The 17934-nt window shown below is 34.5% G+C and overlaps 1 protein-coding gene across 9 annotated transcripts in view; it reads left to right on the forward strand.

The window, feature by feature from the left end:
• The window catches only part of ECT2 (epithelial cell transforming 2), a 63947-nt gene that overhangs the window by 19548 nt on the left and 26465 nt on the right, over positions 1-17934 (forward strand). For all 9 annotated transcript variants that reach the window (XM_079922953.1, XM_079922956.1, XM_079922958.1 and 6 more), the window contains 7 exons: positions 2246-2365; positions 10367-10435; positions 11582-11692; positions 12340-12436; positions 14506-14587; positions 17315-17393; positions 17788-17907. In XM_079922953.1, the coding sequence (XP_079779079.1) occupies positions 2246-2365; positions 10367-10435; positions 11582-11692; positions 12340-12436; positions 14506-14587; positions 17315-17393; positions 17788-17907 (678 nt within the window). The remainder of the gene's footprint in view (positions 1-2245; positions 2366-10366; positions 10436-11581; positions 11693-12339; positions 12437-14505; positions 14588-17314; positions 17394-17787; positions 17908-17934) is intronic.

Here is a 17934-nt window from a genome sequence, read left to right on the forward strand (position 1 = left end):
TTTCAACTTTAACTTTTATTTTTAATAGACATTGAGATTTGTTTTAGTGTTTCGTTGCTGACATTGAAATTTGTTTTAGTGTTCCGTTGCTGTTTGTTTTTACTATTACTAGTAGTGCTGCTGTGAATATTCTTATTCATGGCTCCTTGAGAACATATTCCGGGCAAAAACCTGGAATTTCTGGATCATTGGTTAAACACACTTAATTTTACTGGAAGTTGTTAGTATGTTGGAAACTAGGTTTTGTGTTGGTCTCCTGTTCCCACTGAGGCTTTTATAGGTGAAGCTTAACTTTCATCAGTTTAGGCAAATGTCTTTGGGGCAAAAGGTGATTTAGTACTCAACTTTCTACTTTCACTTAGATTTTGGCCTCCGAAGGTACCTCACTTTCTTGTCAGCTTATTGCTGTATTTAGAAAGAGGTTTTTCTTCAGTATTTTGTTTTCAGCAGGTAGCTTTCACCATACTTACAGAAATGGAAAGCCTGAATATATATATATATGTGTATATATATATTTATATGTGTGTGTGTGTGTATATATATACACACATTTTTTTAAGGGGGGATAAACTGTTGTAGAATTGTAGTCGTTCTTAAAAATAGGAACAATTCATAATCTTAATGAAGTTTCTTACTATTTAGAATGTACTTTCTTCCCCCCTTCCTTCAATCCCCTCCTGCCCTTTGTGCTGTTGTCATTCATTTTACTTCCACATATGTTAAGAACACAATAATACATTATTATTTTTACTTTGAATAGTCAATGAACATTTTATTTTTTTATTTTTATTTTTTTTTAGTCAATGAACATTTTAAAATTTAAGTCAAATTTTATTAATTATAGAGTAAAATTGACTCTTTCTTTGATGTACATTTCCATGAATTTTAACACATGTGAAAATTTGTTTAACCACCACTACAATGAGGATACAGAATATTTCCATACCCCAAAAAAACTCCTGGTACTATTCCTTTATGTCACACCCTTTTCTCCTTCCACCTCCTGGTAACCACTGATCTATTCTCCATTTTTATAATTCTGTGGTTTTTGAAAATGTCATAAAATGGAATCATATAATACAGTAGTCCCCAACCTTTTTGGCACCAGGGGCCGGTTTTCTGGAAGACAATTATTCCACATATGGTGGGGGTGCGGGGGATGGTTTCGGGATGATTCAAGGGCATTACATTATTGTGCACTTTATTTCTATTATTATTACATTGTAATATATAATGAAAAAATTATACAACTCACCATAATGCAGAATTAGTGGGAGCCCTGAGCTTGTTTTTTTTTTTTTTTTTTTTTCCTGAGCTTCTTTTCACTTGCCACTTCTGACAGGGTTTTGATATGAGTCTGCAAGCAATTGATTTATTATGGTCTCTGTGCAGTCACACCTCTCTGCTAATGATAATCTATATTTGCAGCCGCTCCCCTGTGCTAGCATCACTGCCTCAGCTCCACCTTAGATCAACATGGTTATAGACAGGTCTTCTAGCTTCACATCCAGTCTTTTCCCCCTAAACCAAGTTTTTTGCTATCATTTAAAAACATTTAGTACTTACATTAAGTGTATGACTGCTTATTGCTTTGTTCCTTACTTACTTGAATAAAAAAAGTAGAAATTACTGTGAATCCTACTAACAATTTTAATGATTTATAGAATTGTGATAAACTTTTACTAGATTCTAATGTAACATTTTATTTTATTTTTTTAAATTTATTTATTTATTTATTTTTGGCTGTGTTGGGTCTTCGTTTCTGTGCAAGGGCTTTCTCTAGTTGCGGCAAGCAGGGGCCACTCTTCATCGTGGTGCGCAGGCCTCTCACTATCGCGGCCTCTCTTGTTGCGGAGCACAGGCTCCAGACACTCAGAGGCTCAGTAGTTGTGGCTCACTGGCCTAGTTGCTCCATGGCATGTGGGATCTTCCCAGAGCAGGGCTCAAACCCGTGTCCCCTGCATTGGCAGGCAGATTCTCAACCACTGCGCCACCAGGGAAGCCCTAATGTAACATTTTATTACAAGATTGTATATACACACAGAGATGAATAAATAAATAGGATAAAACAGACTAGAAAATGTTATGAGAAAAGGTCTCAAATTTAGGGAGAAGTATTTTTTTTCAACTTTTTTTTCTTTTCCATTAACATCATAGCTCTCCTTTATCACTGTCTGTATGTTAGATTTTTAATTTTTTTTCCTTTTTCCACAATCGACCTAAACTAATCTTTTTTACCTTTTAGCTATTTCAAGTGCCTTTGGAAGAGGAAGGACAACGAGGTGGGCCTATCCTTGCACCAGAAGAGATTAAGACTATTTTTGGTAGTATTCCAGATATCTTTGATGTGCACACTAAGATAAAGGTAAATTTGTATGTGTTAGTGTAGTAGTAATTCTTTTTTCATTGTATATATTTAGTACAATTTTTCAGGTGCTTCTGACTAGCTAAATAAGTTTTGTATTTAAAATTGCTTAATCCCTCATTTATTCCTTTGAATCATTTGTCCCTTTGCTCCAGTGCCTTATTAATATTTGCTGTTTGCCTGTGTTTTGATTTTGATTAATTTGAAAATAAGGAATTTAGACCTTATGAAGTCTTTTCTATAGAGACATGTTTGCTAGTACTATTTTTCTTATTTTCCTGCTGTTTTTCATCCTAAGTTGTATGTTTTTGTTTTGCTTTGGTTTATTTGAAAAACTGTGAAGTTGGAAGGGACTCGAGATCATTTCTTTCATTTCTCTCTATCTTTATGGTCAGATAAATGCCAAAACCGTGTAAGACAATGCTATCCTCTTTTTAATGATTTTCTCTTGATAAAGGGTCCATGAATTCCAGGTATCAATCTCTCATAGTAAAGTAATTTTGGGGCAGGTTTAGCTGAACCCTTAAAAGTAGTTTAGCATTATTTCCTCTTAGTTTACCTATGTGATGCCTGAGCAAAATTTATCAGTTTTCCTCTCAAAACAACCCATATTAATGTCTCTTCCAGCTTTGTGCAGTGGCAGTATCATACCCAATGAGGTTTATCTGAGGCGTGCTATTATTGCTCATTGAAAACTTTTCCCTAAATGTTTATTCTATATTACAATAAAAAGATCAATCTGAATTACAGAATGTTTTCAAACAAAAACATTAACTAACTTTTGATTTTACTGCACGTTGTGGACAAAAATATAAAAGACTTATAAGTTAATAAAAATGCAATTTATCAAATGCTTGTATTGTATATTTTATCAATATTCTTGACCATATTTCACTTATTTCTAGATTTACAAGTAATTTTGAAGGAGAGTCTGTCTTTTCTTAAAAAGCTATAGAATCGGGCTTCCCTGGTGGCGCAGTGGTTGAGAGTCCGCCTGCTGATGCAGGGAACACGGGTTTGTGCCCTGGTCCGGGAGGATCCCGCATGCTGCAGAGCAGCTGGGCCCGTGAGCCATGGCCACTGAGCCTGCACGTCCGGAGCCTGTGCTCCGCAACGGGAGAGGCCACAGCAGTGAGAGGCCCGCGTACCGCAAAAAAAAAAAAACTATAGAATCTCAGGCTAGTTTCTCATTATTTCCAGTTAGGATTCTGAATATTTGAAGAGTAAAATTTTCTTGGAATGGTTTTTTTTTTTTTTTTTTTCATAAACACTGAGAGGCATAAAGGTAGAGTGGAAAGGCAAGCAGGTTTTCATCTTGGTGTTTTACTACTAATTTGTGGATCACTTTGTGTTAGTCATTTAGCCAGTTTGGGTGTGCAAGTTCCCATCCAATATAAAATGTTACATACTTTTATGTGTATAGGATCATAATCTCAATTCAGAAAATCATGTTCTCTGATTGACTGGATCTTTTTAAAAAAAAATTTCTTTTTTACTAGATGAAAGAGTCTTTAAATTCTATAGTGCTTTACAGTTTTCAAAAGTTTCATATACATAATGTCATCTAATCCCATAATAACCCTCTTTTTCCACACTACCCTTAAATTGCCCTCCTTGCTTCCATCTTCCCACCAGTAACCACTAGTTTGTTCTCTATATCTGTGAGTCTGCTTTTTTGTTTCATTCACTAGTGAGTCACTGGAGCTTTGAAAACGATGGTCACCCTTTAGTTTTCTAATGTGTAACATAATTTTTTAAGCTTTTATAAACTTGGATTACCAGTATTTCAACTAGTAGTTGTTTTTTAGCTGATTACAGGTTTGTCATACGTTTAAAATTTTAAAGCCTATGTTTTTTCCTACAGTGACGGCAATGTGTGCTGTCAAACATTTATTTGTAAAATAAAGGAAAAAGGAGTAGAAAAAACCTATAATCCCATAACCCAAATACTCCTAAAATTTTGTTGTATTTTCTTTCTGGTTTTTTTATGCATAACATTTTTTTCTTCTTTTGAATGTAGCCTACCATTTATCAAGTATTGTCACATCTATTGAACATTACCAAGAAGTTGATATTATAATTGTCCACTTTTACAGATGTGAAACTGCTACATACAGAGATTAAATAATTTTTATAAAGTCAGTCATATAATAAATGCTGGACACTGAATTTGAACCCTTTTTTGTCTCAGTCTGTTCTCCTAGACCCTAATGTTGTCTTGCCCCCACTTCTAATGAGATAAAATTGACATATAGCATTGTATTAGTTTTTGGTGTACAACATAATGGATTGATATATGTATTGCAAAATGGTCAGCACAATAAGTTTAGTTAACATCTGCCACCACACATAGTTGTTTTTTTTTCCTTTGTGATGAGAACTTTTAAGATCTACTCCCTTAGCAACTTTCAGATATACAAAACAGTATTGTTAACTATAGTCACTATGCTCTACATTACAGCCTAAGGACTTATTTTTCTTATAACTGGAAGTTTGCACCTTTTGACCACCTTTACGCATTTCACCCACTCCTCCCCCTGCCTCTGGCAACTACCAATCTGTTTTCTGTATCTATGAGGTTTTTTTTTTAAATATTCCACATGTAAGTGAGATCATATAGTATTTGTTTTCTCTGACTTATCTCACGTAGCATAATGCCTTCAAGGTCCATCCATGTTGTCACAGATTGCAGGATAACCTTCTTTTCATGGCTGAATAATATTTCATTGTATATACCACATTTTCTTTATCCATTGATTCATTTATGGACACTTAGTTTCTTTCCATGTCCTGACTATTACTAATGCTGTATTGCTTCTTGATTATCATGCTGTAGATTTATTCTTTTAATATGTAAATGAATAAACCGTGTAAATGTGGCTTAAGTTTGTACAGTTTTTCATATCATCTTATTGGTATGGTATTCCTGAGAAGCACTGGTATCTATTTTATAGCATTGCATAGTGGTTTCAGATATGGACTGTGGAATAAAGTAGATTTGGGTTTGAAGTAAGGTAACTTTAATTGCTTCAGTTTTCTTATCTGTAAAATGGGGATAGTAGTATCTGAATCATGGGTGGTTGTGAAATTTTTATTCTCAGTTTTTACATTTTTATGTCACTAAGCATAGTGCCTAACACTGAGCATTCAATAAATAACAATAGCAATTCATATTACCAATAAACTAAATTCAGAAGGCAAGTAAACTAATGTTTAGATGTTTTGTGAAGGACTAAAATCATTTTTTACCCACTGTGTTTACAACCACTGTCTGGCACTTAGATTTCTATCAGTAGATATTTGCTGAACATTGGTCATGCTACTTTTAAATGTCCAAATTAGGACTGGAACTTAGTGTATTTTGTCATCCTAGATATCATGTGGATACCTTTAGCCTTATTCTTAATTTGCCTCCAACTTTTAGCATGCTAATATTTAGATTAAGTTGAGAATTTTTGAGATTGTTATGAACACCTCTTTTCCTATGTGTGAATTTTTCCTTTTCAGGGCTAATCACCATTGGTCCTTCTGCAAATGCCTGCTTTTGTATGGAACTATGATGAAACCAAAGAGAAAGGAAAGGGTTGGAGGGAGAATGTTTTCTTTCTGTGTTTGTTATTTGTTAATTTAGTGTAAGTCCTAAGGTACCTTGTACTTGTTTCAGGAACGGGTGTATACTGGGAAATCTGCTAATTTGGAGTATTGTGAGCTAAGCAAAAGAGAAACCTATCTTGTATAAAAATAGATGGTAACAGGACAGAAGAAATCTTAGCGAGGAAGAAGAGAAGGAAGGAGCTTAGCTTTCTTAATCCCATCTGCTTACAACTTCCTCTACTTTTGCAATACACTTTGGGAGCTATGCTCTATGTCTTAGAACTATAGAGTTCTCCTTTCTTATGGCCAGGAGGTAACTTTGGGAGCATCCGATGGAGAATTGTGTAATGGACAAGGAGGAGACATGTCCCAGGGTCTGTCCGAAACTGAGTCAAGCATATTCCTACAGAAACATTGTAAGAAATGGTGGCACTATGAATAATGCTGTTTGGGGCTCGCCTGCCCACCTGACTCCCCGTTTCTGATGGGGAGAACTGTGGTATAGATCAAGTAGAATGACATAGAATCAGGAGTCAGACAAGCCTGAGTATGAATACTCGTTCACAACTGTGTGATTTGGGACAAATTAATGTCTCTAAGCCTTAGTTTCTTTACTTAGTCCCTGAGCTAACAGTTGATTAGGGCAGAGATCTTTATTTAATCAACAAGCATGAGGATTTAAAGGTTAACCAGAAACAGTAGACTATTTTTCGGATCCCCTAGAGATTATTTTGCTCTTTGGTAACAGTATTCTTATATAAGTATATGCAGCCATCCTGTAATTTTTTACACTTTAAAAATGTACCACTAGATTATATTGGCAGTGCTATAAGGTGGTTTTTTTTTTTGCATCACAGTTTTCCAGATATCTCCCTTATTTATGTTAAATACATAGGAAAATATAGTTAATAATAGCTTATTGAGCACTACTATAGGGTTAGGGTTAGGGTTTCTTCTAAGTGCTAATCAAGTATTAACTAATTTAATCCTTTATGAGATAGGAGTCATTACTATCCTCATTTTTCATAATAGAAAATTGAGGCACTTTAAGGTTAAGTAACTTGCCTAACAGCACAAAACTAACAGGCTCTAGAACCAGTATTTAAAACTAACTAGTCAGTGCCAGAATTCACTACATTATATTGTTCCAAGATTAGTCTTATTTATAATCTTTTTCTTTTGTTTCTTTCAAGTGCAGTTTTAAACAGTTAAATCTTTGTTCTTGACACTGTGAGCTGTTAAATTATTCTTGGCTTGAGTTCACCTTTTTGCTATTGGAAGTAAATTTTTTCCCTTTTGGCTTTTCTGAATCTCCAGAATATAGGGTAGTGGTTCTTAAATTATTTGGTCTCAGGGTCCCTTTTCATTCTTAAAAATGACTGAGGAACTTATGTTTATATGGTTTTGTTATTTTTGGGTTTTTTTGGCGGTACACGGGCCTCTCACTGTTGTGGCCTCTCCCGTTGCGGAGCACAGGCTCTGGACGCACAGGCTCAGCGGCCATGGCTTACGGGCCCAGCTGCTCCGCAGCATGTGGGATCTTCCCGGACCGGGGCACGAACCCGTGTCCTCTGCATCAGCAGGCGGACTCTCATCCACTGCGCCACCAGGGAAGCCCTATATGGGTTTTATCTATTGGTATTAACTGTTTTTGAAATTAAAACAAAAATCTAATAGTATTTTTAAAGATGCATCAGTTTTTTTTAACAGCTTTATTGAGGTACATTTTACATCTTTAAATTCAACCTTTTTAAAATATATGATTCAATGATTTTAATAACTTTACCACGTCATGCAACCACCACCATAAATCCATTTTAGAGCATTTCACCTTCCCCATTAAGATCCTTCATACCCATTTGTAGTAAACCCCATTCCTAGGCCCTGGTCCAGGCAACCACTAATCTACTTTCTTATGAATTTGCCTTTTCTAGAAACTTCATATAAATATGAATATATAATATGTGGTGTCTTATGTCTGGCTTCTTTCACTTAGCATATTTTTGAATTTCATCTATGATTTAGTACGTTAGTAGTTTGTTCCTTTGTGTGGCCAGATAATAGTCTATTATAGGGCTATCCTACATTTCTTTATCCATTCACCAACTGATGGAAATTTAGCTTGTTTTCAGTTTTTGGCTGTTATGAATAATGCTGATACGAACATTATGTGCAAATCTTCGTTTGAGCATGCTTTCATTCTCTTCCGTAGATACTTAGGAGTAGTAGAATTGTTAGGTCATATTGGTAGACTTATATTTAAAATTTTTGAGAAACTGCCAGGTTTTTACATCATTTTATATTCTCACCAGTAATCTATAAGAGTTCAGATTTCTACACATTCTTGCCAATACTTATCCTTTTTCTTTTATAGCCATTCTGGGATGTGAAGTTATTTTGATTTACATTTCCCTAATGATTAATGATGTTGAGCATCTTTTCATGTTCTTGTTAACCATTCATATATTACCTTTGTGAAATGTGTGCTTAGATCTGGTGCCCATTTTTTGGTTGGGTTGTTTGTTGTCTTACTGAGTTGTAAGAGTTCTCTGTAAACTATAGATACAAGTCCTTTATCAGCTATGTGTTTTGCAGAAATTTCCTCCCACCCTGTCATTGCTTGTCATTTCATTTATTTAGTGGTGTCTTTTGAAGTACCAAAATTTTTAATTTTGATGAAGTTCTATTTATCCATTTTTGAAAATGTAATGTGCTTTTGGTGTCATATCTAAGAAATTTTTTCCTAACCCAAGGTTTTGAAGATTTTCTCCTATATTTTCTTCTAGAGGTTGTATTGTTTTAGCTCTTACAATTAGGTCTAGAACCTATCTTGAGTTCATTTTTGGCTGAGGTGAGGGTTTAAGTTCATCTTTTTTAGTGTGGATATCCAATTTTTAAAACATACATTAATAAATTTAAAGTAATAATGACTCATTATATGATAGATAAATAACGTGTTCTTTTTAAAAAATAACTAATTTCCAAAACAAATAGTGAGGAGCGATGTTGATTTATGTTTTTTTTTCTGTCTGGCTTAATAGAATACTATTTCTCCTGCCTACTTCTTAATTCATTCTGTTGCAGTATCACACATCATATATATAGCCTCTAGAAAACTCTTATGAGAGAATTAGAATAAAAAAGTCAAATAATGCCTTAGTAGTGTAGTAAAAATAGTTTAATCTCGTGGATCCCACTAAAAAAGTGTGTTTTGGGGGGGTCTGCATATAACACTTTGAAAAGCTCTTGTATAAGTTTATTGATTAATTTCTACTTTAAAGTCACTTTTAGGATTTCAATTAGGGCATGTCATTTCTTGGTATCTCATTTTATCATCTGATTTGTGTTTTGTTTTATTATCCTAGAAAGCTTTTAGGGTGTCTTCTAAATTTTTGAAAATATATAGTATTTTAGGATGATGATTGAGAAATTTTATAGGCCAGGGATTAGCAAACTGTAGTCAGTGGACCAAATCCAGCCAATTTAGGATTTTGGTAAAGTTTTGCTTGTTTTGGTAAGGGAAGTTTTATTGATACACAGCCACACACAATCATTTATGTATTATCTATGGCTCCTTCCACTCTACAAGGACAGAGTTGAGGACGTGTGACAGAAACCATGTGGCCTGCAAGCCTTAAAATACTTACCTTCTGGCCCTTTAAGTAAAGTTTGCTGACCCCTTTATAGATTACAGTTTCTAATGGCTGATGTTTCAGCAGCAAGATCGAAAGTAGTTTTCTATAATTAATTAATTCTATAATTAATCACACCATCAGCTTTATAGTTAATAATTAGAAAAGATACTGAACTACCACATCATACTGGGAAGTTAGACTTAGTCTTCTTTTTTTTTTTTAAATAAATTTATTTATTTGTTTTTGCCTGCATTGGGTCTTTGCTGCCGTGCACGGGCTTTTTCCTAGTTGCGGGAAGTGGGGGCTACTCTTCATTGCAGTGCGCGGGCTTCTCATTGCAGTGGCTTCTCTTATTGCGGAGCATGGGCCCTAGGTGCGTGGGCTTCAGTAATTGTGGTGCGTGGGCTCAGTAGTTGCGGCTCACGGGCTTAGTTGCTCCACAGCATGCGGGATCTTACCGGACCAGGGCTCGAACCCTTGTCCCCTGCATTGGCAGGTGGATTTTTAACCACTGCGCCACCCAGGGAAGTCCCTAGACTTAAATCTTATTGACTTGACATTCTTTATATTTTCTTAATTATTTTTCAAAGGATATTTTCCTCATAGTCAAAAAGTTAATTTCTTGTTGAGGAGAAAGAATGTTATTAATTGTTATACACATCAAATTAAGATACATTGTAAAGTGCATCTTTCAAACGAATATCTTAAATATAAAAAGATGTTAAAGAGATTGTCAAAATCAATCTCCTTGTCCCATTTTGTGTTTTTTCAGGATGATCTTGAAGACCTTATTGTTAATTGGGATGAGAGCAAAAGTATTGGTGATATCTTTCTTAAATATGTAAGTATTTTATTTCCTTTTTAAGTTTTCAGATTAAAGTATCATCTCAACAAGGACTGACAGGGAATGAAAGTTACCTGTTTAAATGTGAGAGCTTTTTAAACACTTTGACATAGTTGTGTTTGTAAAATATATTGCAAGTGTTCTTCTCTTCTGAAACATGCCTTCTCTATACAGTCTAACACTTTCTTGATAGCTCAAGGTCATCATTAGGAACACTAATTGTTGTATTGTGCTACAAACATTTTACTATATATATGTTATTTGCCTCTTATAAATAGCCACAGATTAATGATTTTTTTGGAATTTTCAGTAATCGAGTTTTAGTCATTTCTTTCCTTAGTTGATAGCAGTTTTTACTGTCTTTGTGTCTGCATAAAAGTTTCTAATGAACTGTTTCTTCTCTAAGATAAGAACAACATAGTTTATCAAATAAAGTATATTAATTTTGGATGAGATGCTGTGAATAGGATTTATAAATTTCTTTCAGTCTCTTTGGATATGATTTGTAAGTTTCACTGCCTTGGATTCTTGCCCATTTACTTTTGTTTTCCGAGGTCTCCTAACTTTGATCTTTACCCTATATCCCTTAGATGTTTTTTTTCTGGTTGGTTGAGAATTCCAAATATGCAAATTATCGTCCCATATCTTTTTGATACCTGTTAGTCTCAATTAGTCAAGACATTTTCCTTTTTTTTGTTTTCATTTTACCTAAAAATTACCCAGTACAGTTGGTCTTTTAATGGTGGTTTGGATCCTTCAGTAGATAATAGCATGTTCTTGGATTCTGTGTAGATCAACTATAATTACTATATTCTGAACTTATAGAAGTTTTAAAACTTTGTCATGTTTATATCAATACTATAAGCTTTAATATACTTCTTTTTCTTTTTGAGTCTTTATTTGCTTTTTAGGCTTTAGGCTCTGGGTACCAATTGATGCATTTTGTTTAGCAGTTAACACAGTAGTTAGTGAAAAGTTTATAAAATAAATTCCTGTATTTAACTTGAGAAGAAACTTACTTTAAACTTTTATTTTGGGTCCAGTGTGTCAGATTTTGACTATTGATTATTCAACTTTAAGTTTCATTGACTAAGGGTAACATCCATTACCAATTAATGTGTTGTTTTTTTTAATTATTGCTAGTCAAAAGATTTGGTAAAAACGTACCCTCCATTTGTGAACTTCTTTGAAATGAGCAAGGAAACAATTATTAAATGTGAAAAACAGAAACCAAGATTTCATGCTTTTCTGAAGGTAATGTGCATTTCTTTCAAATAAAAATCTAATGAGTTCATTAAAATTATACCTTTAGTAAAAATGTATCCATGTAAGAACACCTTAATGTTATCTGTTAACTTTAGCTTTACCTGAGAGTGGCAGTGATGTTTGGCTTCACAAGTTTTGACATGCTACAAGCAGGATCCAAGAGGCAGCTGAATGAATATGAATGTTGTCTGTGGTTTTTTTTTTTTTAATTTATTCATGTTTTAGTTCTCAAACACCTCTAAAAAATTTCCAATGAGTTTTGTTTTGCTTTTAATGATTTTTTTTTCTTACCAGTGCCTTACTTTGTTTATCCAAATGGTATCAGCATAATTAATATTTTAAATTTGTTTTTTTTCTTTTGAATGGTGTAGATGTAAGAGAAACTCAAATGAAATGTATAAGAGTGCTTAGAGAACTCACTCTCTGTTTAAGGTGTTAATCCTTGGCTTGCCAGGAGGCCATTTCAGGCCTTGGGGGATTATTTAGCCACAGTAATCTGCCAGAGAACAACTGCCACCCTACTTCTGTTAGTTCTTATCAGGGCACAAATGATAAAAGTGTAATCTAGTAAATGTAATGTCTAATCTTTGCAGAAAACCTTTTAAATAATTATTGAATAAATTAATTCCTTTCAGATAAACCAAGCTAAACCAGAATGTGGGCGGCAAAGCCTTGTTGAACTTCTCATCCGACCAGTACAGAGGTTACCCAGTGTTGCATTACTTTTAAATGGTACTTGTCTGATCTGTTTCCAGACAATTTTGGATGTTTCTATGCAATTGTTTTGTTCTAAAAAATTTGAAAAATTTCTCATTTTCAAAATTCTCTTAGGTTTCAACTTTAAAGCTTATATCTTTTACATAGGAAATATCTTTATGGATAATCTGAATAATCACTGGTGCTACAAAAATTCACTCTGGCCTAAAATGCTTTATTTGTTGTGATATCAATTATATTGACTAGTATTGTACTTTTTGTCTGTCTACTAAAAGTCGTTTTATATTTCATGGTGCATCACTAATTTCACGATCAGTTTACATCCACACGAAATTCACCCACAAAATTACAAGATCAGAGATGATTAATATGTCTCAAGTGATTTAGTCTTTTTCTGAATCTTAGTAAAAGTTCTTTCTGCTTCATTTTATGCTTTTTTTTCTTACATTGTGCAGAACACTCTTGAAACATAACATCCGTTTATTCTAAAACTTAAACTACAGATATAAATGAAAGGGATTTTTATAGCAGAGTTAATTTTTATGAATAAATATGAATAAATTATGCCTGCATGAAAAGAAAGGCATATTTATATGCTTTTATATTACCTGACTAAAGTAGTGAATAGTTTTAGGACAGTCAATTTTTTTTTTATTACTTTTAATTATTATTATTTTTTTTGCGGTACGCGGGCCTCTCACTGTTGTGGCCTCTCCAGTTGCGGAGCACAGGCTCCAGACGCACAGGCTCAGCGGCCATGGCTCACGGGCCCAGCTGCTCCGCGGCATGTGGGATCCTCCCGGACCGGGGCACGAACCCATGTCCCCTGCATTGGCAGGTGGACTCTCAACCACTGCGCCACCAGGGAAGCCCAATTTTTATATTTTTTAAATTTAAGTATGAAAATTAAATTACAAATAGGAATAAGTATAATAAAGCATTTTGGTCCCCAAACCTTAACTACAGTAGTGTGTGTAGCAGATAAGGAGGCTAAGTTTGTGACTGTTTAATCTATTGTCTTTAAAGTATATTGGTTAAACTATGAGTTATGGTTGTAACTACAAAAATTGATCATTTTTATTCTCTTTGAGGTTATCTAATGTAGTTTAGAATTACTAACATATAAGATGATTTCCCCAGTCTTTAAAAGCTATCCTGTTTTACAGATTATAAGAAGAATATATGAACACATGAACTTTTAACTTTACAAAGCAGGGTATTTTTTAAATTTATCTTCATTATTGTTTCCTTAAGTACTTATAGGAATTCCATCAAATGTTGTCATGACTAAAATGAACTTGATTTCTAAGCCTTTCTTCTATCATTCCACTTAAAAGATTAGGTGGGCCTGGTATTGGGGAACAAACAGTTAGATGGAACATTATAAGCAACTTGGGTAAGAAGAGTCAAAGTGTAAGCATCTCATGAACCTACAAACTAAACAAAACCATCTCTTGAGGACACCAACTGCTTTCTGTGATGGAGCCATGGACCCCGCTATGAAATATGGCATATGTAATGATTTCTTAGCTAATTGAGAATCATGTGTTTTCCTTCAGCACTATGGAGAGAGTTTGAAGAATCTAGGAGTCCTCAAGCTTTACTAGAAGGGAATTGAAATAGTGTAAGAAAATCTGTTACATATTCTGGAAATTTAGTCAATGAAAAAACATGGCAACTTTAATACATTTAAGAAGAGAGCTCTTAAAAGGGAACATTGCATAAAACATTTTTTTTTTTTTTTTTTTTTTTGCGATACGCGGGCCTCTCACTGTTGTGGCCTCTCCCATTGCGGAGCACAGGCTCCGGACGTGCAGGCTCAGTGGCCATGGCTCACAGGGCTCAGCCGCTCCGCAGCATGTGGTATCTTCCTGGACCGGGGCACGAACCCGTGTCCCCTGCATCGGCAGGCGGACTCTCAACCACTGCAACACCAGGGAAGCCTGCATAAAACAAGTAAAAGTTAGATATTATTTTTTAAAAATTAATCAACCTGTATCTATCAAAATGGACAGCATTTTTAAGTCATAGTTGGAGAACCAATGAATTTTTTTAATCATAGAGAAAACATTTTATCATTACAGATCTTAAGAAGCATACAGCTGAAGAAAATCCTGACAAAAGCACTCTAGAAAAAGCTATTGGATCACTAAAGGAAGTAATGACGTAAGTACATTATTTCAATTTTTTATTGCTCCTTAGATTTAGAATGGAATTGGTAGAACAACTAGAATCATAAATGGTGAGAAAAATATCAGTAGCATAATTCTGTAATAGTATCTAAATTATTTTATAGTAGTGTAGTCACACATTAAAATGTTAGAAGTACTGTTAAGCATACAATAATTAATTTAAAACATATTTCTGAAGGTATTGAACTATTATGCAGAGAGTAACAATGGTTTAGAAATTTGAAAATTGTAAAAAATACACTAGTAGACATTTTCTTCATATACCTCCAGTCTTAGCTTGTTTTTGTCTTCATATTCTTATAAACTACCCAAATGGAAATTGGGAATTTGACCATGATGTAAAGAAGAAGTTTATAATACTTTTTTCACATTAGCTTTGACTTTTTGTTTCTTACTTTGAATTCTATGGAATTAAATTGATACCGTTTGTTGGAGATGTATTAGAAGTATAAACTCAAAGAAATTTACTAGGGAACTTGATTGTTAAACTTAAGCTGTTTACTGTAGGTTTAACTTGAAGACATAGTATTGATCAGAAATGATTTTTTCCTGACTAATATGATCAAAATTGAAAACTCTGTTGCTGTTAATTGTTTTGCTTCATGAAGGGCAAGGGCATTTCACTTCTTTGAGCTTTACATAATAAACATATTCAATAGATTTAAATGATTTCTGAGATTCCATGAGGTGCTTCTATGTGAAATAGCGTTTCTTAAAAATACTTGCAAAGGAGCTCCTAGAGAGAAAGATTACTATCTCTAGTGAAAGGATCCAGCAGTGGCATAATGCTCAAATTAATGAATACCAGCTTCTGTTGCTGCTGAAAGCATTATGCATATTTTGGCTTTTGCTTATGTTTGTATATTATATGTTAATCAGCCAGCCTTCATGCTTTTGCTTTGTTATTTTGCGATCAGGATAATAGTGTTTTTCAACACTTTGTGGTTTAACGTACTCACACGTTATTTAACTTGATCCTTTCTACAAACTACGAATTAAGCAGTGAGTGTTAACGTATTTTCATAAAAGAAAAAAGCTTTTAGTTTTGTTGATTTTTTTTCTATTCTCTATTTCATTCATTTTCACTCTGATCTTTATGATTTCTTTTTTCCTGCTTGCTTTAGATTTAGCTTGCTCTTTTTTCCTCCCCAGTGTCTTACAGTAGAAGGTTAGGAAACTGATCTGAGATCTTTTTCTTTTTCTTTTGCTGTACGCGGGCCTCTCACTGTTGCGGCCTTTCCCGTTGTGGAGCACAGGCTCCGGACGCACAGGCTCAGCGGCCATGGCTCACAGGCCTAGCCGCTCCGCGGCATGTGGGATCTTCCCGGACTGGGGCACGAACCCGTGTCCCCTGCATCGGCAGGCAGACTCTCAACCACTGCGCCACCAGGGAAGCCCCGAGATCAATTTTTTAATTGTACACTTTTTTTTTTCACTTCTTTAAATTTATTTATTTATTTGTTTTTGGCTGCACTGGGTCTTCATTGTTGTCTTCTTTGCTGTGCGGGGGCTTTCTCTAGTTGCGGTGAGCAGGGGCTACTCTTCATTGCGGTGTGCGGGCTTCTCATTGTGGTGGCTTCTCCTGTTGTGGAGCACAGGCTCTAGACGTGCAGGCTTCAGTAGTCGTGGCACGTGGGCTCTAGAGCGCAGGCTCAGAAGCTGTGGCGCACAGGCTTAGTTGCTCCGTGGCATGTGGGATCTTCCTGAACCAGGGCTCAAACCCATGTCTCCTGCATTGGCAGGCAGATTCTCAACCACTGCGCCACCAGGGAAGCCCCTAATTGTACACTTTTATAGCTATAAATTTCCCTTTAAGCATTGCTTTAGTCATATTCCATAAATTTTGTGTTTTTGTTTATCTGAAAGTATTTTCTAATTTCCCTTGTGATTACTTCTTGACCCATTGGTTGTGTAGGAGTGTTTTGGCTAATTCCCACATATTTGTGAATTTTCAAAGTTTCCTTTTGTTATCAGTTTCTGATTTTACTTCATTGTTTATGGAAAATATACTTTGTATTATTTCAGTCCTTTCAAACTTTTTGAGGCCTATTTTATGGCTTAACCTGGAGAATGTTCCATGTACACTTGAGGAGAATATATTGTGCTCTTTTTCATCATTTTACTTTCAGTCTATTTATGTCTTTGTATGTAAAGTGTATCTTTTGTATACAGTATATAATTGGCCTTGCATTGTTTCCTGTCTCACAGGAATTGACTTCCAGTGACTTGAGAACCCTGTTTCGTTATACTTTGATTGTTTTTATTTTTTTAGTTGTTTCAGGCAGAGTATATTTTTTTCCTCCTTATTCCATCTTGTCCATTAGTCTTAATTTTTATTTCAGTGAAATGATTAGCATATGACTTAGGAATGATTTGCATAAAACCTTACCTGAACTTACACTTAGATTATGAGAACCTGAAGTTTATACCATTGTAACGTATTTTAGGAAGTGAGTGAGTATAGTGAGTATAATTTTTAAAAAAGACACAATATTGTAAGGACTAAAGCAAAATATACTTCTCTGAAGGGTTGTATGAAATTTTTTTTAATGTAGTGGGATACTTTTAGGGAATATTTTAACTGATACAGGTATCAAAATTAAGATAGACTCACATGGAAGGATTTTTGTTTGTGACACGAGATGTATGTATATACAGTTTTTATAGTCTTGTTCTAAAAGTAACCTTATTAATTTTTCAGCCATATTAATGAGGATAAGAGAAAAACAGAAGCTCAAAAGCAAATTTTCGATGTTGTTTATGAAGTAGATGGATGTCCAGTAGGTATTCATTTTTGATGATTGTCAACTTATTTTCTTTTTCTTGTTAACAGTTGACCCTTGAACAACTGGGTGTTAAGGGCATCCGCCCCACCAGTGCAGTAGAAAATCTGCATGTAACTTTATAGTTGGCCCTTTGTTTCTTTGGTTCTGTATTCATGGATTCAACCAATCATGGATCGTGTAGTACTGTAGTACTTATTTATTGAAAAAAAAAAAAACTGTATAAGTGGACCAACACAGTTCAAACCTGTGTTGTTAAAGGCTCAACTGTATTTAGATTCTGCAGTTATAATATAAACAGAATCTCAGCACAACTTTCTTTTAAATTATAACTTTTACAAATTATTTGCTATAAAGTAATCTTTTTTATTAATATTTTCAATCTATTCAGGCTAATCTTTTATCTTCTCACCGAAGCTTAGTTCAGCGAGTTGAAACAATTTCTCTAGGTGAGCACCCCTGTGACAGAGGAGAACAAGTAACCCTCTTCCTCTTCAATGACTGCCTAGAGGTAAAGTTGTCCTTAATACAGTATAAT

Source organism: Stenella coeruleoalba, assembly GCF_951394435.1.
Source record: "Stenella coeruleoalba genome assembly, chromosome: 5".
Taxonomy (NCBI): Eukaryota; Metazoa; Chordata; class Mammalia; order Artiodactyla; family Delphinidae; genus Stenella; species Stenella coeruleoalba.